Below are 3,440 nucleotides of genomic sequence, written 5' to 3' on the forward strand. Positions count from 1 at the left end.
GTCTATTTGTTGTAATTCGTGTACTTATGCTGCATTGCTTGACAGATCATATATTTATGATACTGCCTTCGGTGCCACAGAGGGCCTGTTTGATAGCGCTACTAATTACATGAACCGTTAGTGAGGGGTTAGGGGATATCCTCAGTGTTGTGGCAGTAGGGAATAATTGGTACATCATTCTTTATTGGGTTTGATGTATTTCCCCATACTGCCGGCTAGCAATGCTTTGTTAGTTTTAACCCTGTTTATAGCTCGTTGGTCATGTTTATTGAGTGTTGATGGGGCTTTGATTTTGCGGCACGCTCTTTTCTGTATTGAATACAGTGTACGACCTTTAGGGCAGATATCCCATTCCGTTTGTCATTTTGATGTGATTTTTGCATGGATATCGTGCTGTATATCTCTAGGATGCTGTAGTTGATATGGGTGGAGTTTGGGTCGTTAAGTTTGGATTTTGCTGAAAAGTCGGCTTTGTTATTTCCTCGTACACTAATATGGGATGCGACCCACATAAGTTCTACAATTTGGTCTTCTTTCAGCATGTTTTTGAGAAGTAATTTTGTTTATTTTAGGAGGTTTTCTCGCCCCCTTGAGTTTCTGGTTTACAGTGTTTTTAAAATTTTATTGCTTCTAGTATGGCCCAGAATTCTGCTGTGTGTTCTTCATCTGTTTTCAGGCTAATTATGGCTGCAGCAGTTCTGTCTGGGTTGTTTGATTTTGATCCATCAGTGTAAATTTTGACATATTTTTTTGTATAGTTGTCAATTATTTTTAAGATTGTGGATTTTATCTCTTGAGGTTGGTCTTGTTTGGAGCCAAATGTTATTGCTAGGAAGTTTATAATGTTTTTTTGCATGTCTATGGGATGGGGACTGGGTGTTTGATGGTTTCTGCTTGTAGGCTATCAATGTTTATTTCCTTTCTTAGTTCGTTTATTTTCTTTCCTGAGGGTGAGTTAAGAACGAGTCTCTTGCTAAACTGGATATTGCATCTACTGATGATATCTCTCGTTGGATGCGCGGGATCATGTACTGTGATTCTTGCTGCATATCGTAATATCAGTTCTTCTCTGTACCAGTAGTGTTTCGCCTGTGAGTACGTGTAATTCTTCTATTGAAGTGTTATTTTGGGAACCTGTATATGTAATTAATGCCTTGGATCGGACTATGTCTAATCGTTTGAGGAGGGTTGGCTTGGCTGAGGCATAGATCTGGCATCCATAATCCGGTTTTGATCTAATTAGGGCGTTGGAAAGTGTGTCTTGGTCAGCTCCCCATTTCAGTCCTTTGACGTTTTTAAGGAGAATAAGGTAGCCGTTACATTTCCGGACTAGTTCTGTAATGTAGTATTTTCATGGGAGATGTCCATCAAAGTACATACGGAAACATTTGGCTATGTTGACAAATATAATAGGTTCGCCTTGTGTGTACAGCGGGGGTGGGGGAGAGAATTAAATTCCTGTAGTTTTACTTTTGGATAGTTTAAACCCCCATTTATCAGCCCATTTACCAATTTTTGTTAGATTGGTTTGTAAGTCAACGATGAGTTGTTGGTTGGATGGGTTACCCGTTTTCCATATGCCACTGTCGTCAGCAAACTGCGATAAGTCAATTTTGTTGAGGTCGACAGCATGTTCTATGTCGTTGCTCATGATGTTTAGAAGGGTTGGGATTAAAACACTTCCTAAGTAGGTACAATTCCCTAGTTCATAGTTTACTGAATATTGGTCCCCTATTCTGGTTCTGAAAATTCTTCCTTTTAGAAAGTTTTGGATCCATAGGTGCATACGACCATTAATTTCGTAATGGTTTATTTTTGCGATAATGCCGTCAGTCCAAACAAGGTCGAAGGCTTTCTCTAGGTCAAGAAAATTCGCTATGAGATATCGATCGCATTTTCGTTTAGCGTTAAATGCTAGTTCAATGCAGGAATAAAGCCTCACTAATTGGTCCAAGGTGGATCTTTTGTTGCGGAAAAATCACTTTGGTTTTTTTTAGATCAGATTGTTTTAGTCTGTTATTAAGCATATTCTCCATCACCTTAGATATAGTGTCAGTGAGTGAGATTGGTCTGTAAGATTATAGTTCTTTGGGGTCTTTTCCGGCTCTTGGCATTGGGATAACTATAGCGTTTTTTCCCTTTTTTCGGGATCGGTCCTGTTTTCCATGATTAGTTTATCAGTTCTAGCAAGATGCTTTCAATATTTGGATGGATATTTTTTAAAATATATATTTCATATCCTAAATTGGCCTCTCCTGGTGATGTGGCTTTTTGTGTGTCTTTAATAGCTATTTTCCATTCTTCGATGTAAGTCTGTAATGAAATGGGGTAATTCTATTCTATATGTCTCCGGTGTGCTTGAAATTGAGCTGAATGATTGTTATTGCTGCTCATTCCTGCAAAATGTTTTGCTAGTTGGTAGCTTTTACTTTATTGGTTGTCACTCCTTGGATATTGGGCAAGCTGTTAGTGATGTCGCCTTTCATGGCTTTTATCCGTCTCCAGACCTGCTTGGAGTTGCATTTTTTAAGGTCAAGGGTAGTGCAGTAGGAATGCCATGATGTTTCCTTTGCTTTTCGGATTACAAGCTTAGTTTCTTTTTCCTTAGATTTATATTCTATGTAGTCTGTTGATTTGCCGGTGTGCCGGAATTTGTTTAAGGCTTTTTTCTTCTCTTTGATTATGTTTTTGCATTCATCGTTCCACCATGGGATGGACGGTTTTGCGATAGATTTGTTCCCTTTTCCTGTTTTTGTGATGCTTTGTATGGCAGCCGCATTTATTGCTTCTAAGACGTTTTGGTTGAATTTGTCAATTTCTTCATTTTGTGGTTGCACTATAGTATTGTAGGCGAGTAAGGAGTTGAATTTGTGCCAGTCGGCTTTATCCAGTCTCCATTTGGAAACTTTGGAGAAGTTAACGGTTGGGTTGGTAAGATTGATGGTAATGTGTATAGGGAAGTGGTCTCTTCCTAATGTGGTTTTTCTATCCACTTCCCAGTTTGTCAAGGTGGCTAAGTTGGGGGTGCAGATCATTAGATCTAATGCGAATAAGGAACCATCCTCTTGGCTAATCCTAATTTTAGTTCCGTCGTTGAGTATGACTCGGTTATTATTCTATACCCATTCCTCAATCATTGTACCCCGCCTAAACGTTTAGGCAGGTTCCTCCCTAGCGTTTACTATGAGCATTAAAATCGCAACAAAATATATGTTCATTTGCAGAACTGGATATCTGGTCATAGTGGGGGGAACAGTGTAAGTCCTTCCATGGTCATAAATATTGAAAATTTATATTGTCTGCTTATCTATGTGGATGAGTACCAAATGGAACTGTAGGGTTATTGGGTATCCTTCGTAAGTCTAAGTGTATGAATGGTGTCCAAAGCTCGTATTTGAGGGTGAGTCACTGACAAAGATAGCCAAGCCCCCCCCCCCTTT

General features: G+C 39.2%; 1 protein-coding gene across 1 annotated transcript; it reads right to left on the bottom strand.

Moving 5' to 3' along the window:
* Positions 1–2,411: 2,411 nt before the first annotated feature.
* Positions 2,412–3,035, bottom strand: LOC149808448 (uncharacterized). Its single transcript, XM_089968773.1, has one exon. The coding sequence runs from the start codon at positions 3,033–3,035 to the stop codon at positions 2,412–2,414; it is 624 nt and encodes a 207-aa protein (XP_089824899.1).
* Positions 3,036–3,440: the final 405 nt, after the last annotated feature.

This window comes from Sinohyriopsis cumingii, chromosome 1, assembly GCF_028554795.1.
Source record: "Sinohyriopsis cumingii isolate HCF-2022 chromosome 1, ASM2855479v2, whole genome shotgun sequence".
Lineage (NCBI taxonomy): Eukaryota > Metazoa > Mollusca > Bivalvia > Unionida > Unionidae > Sinohyriopsis > Sinohyriopsis cumingii.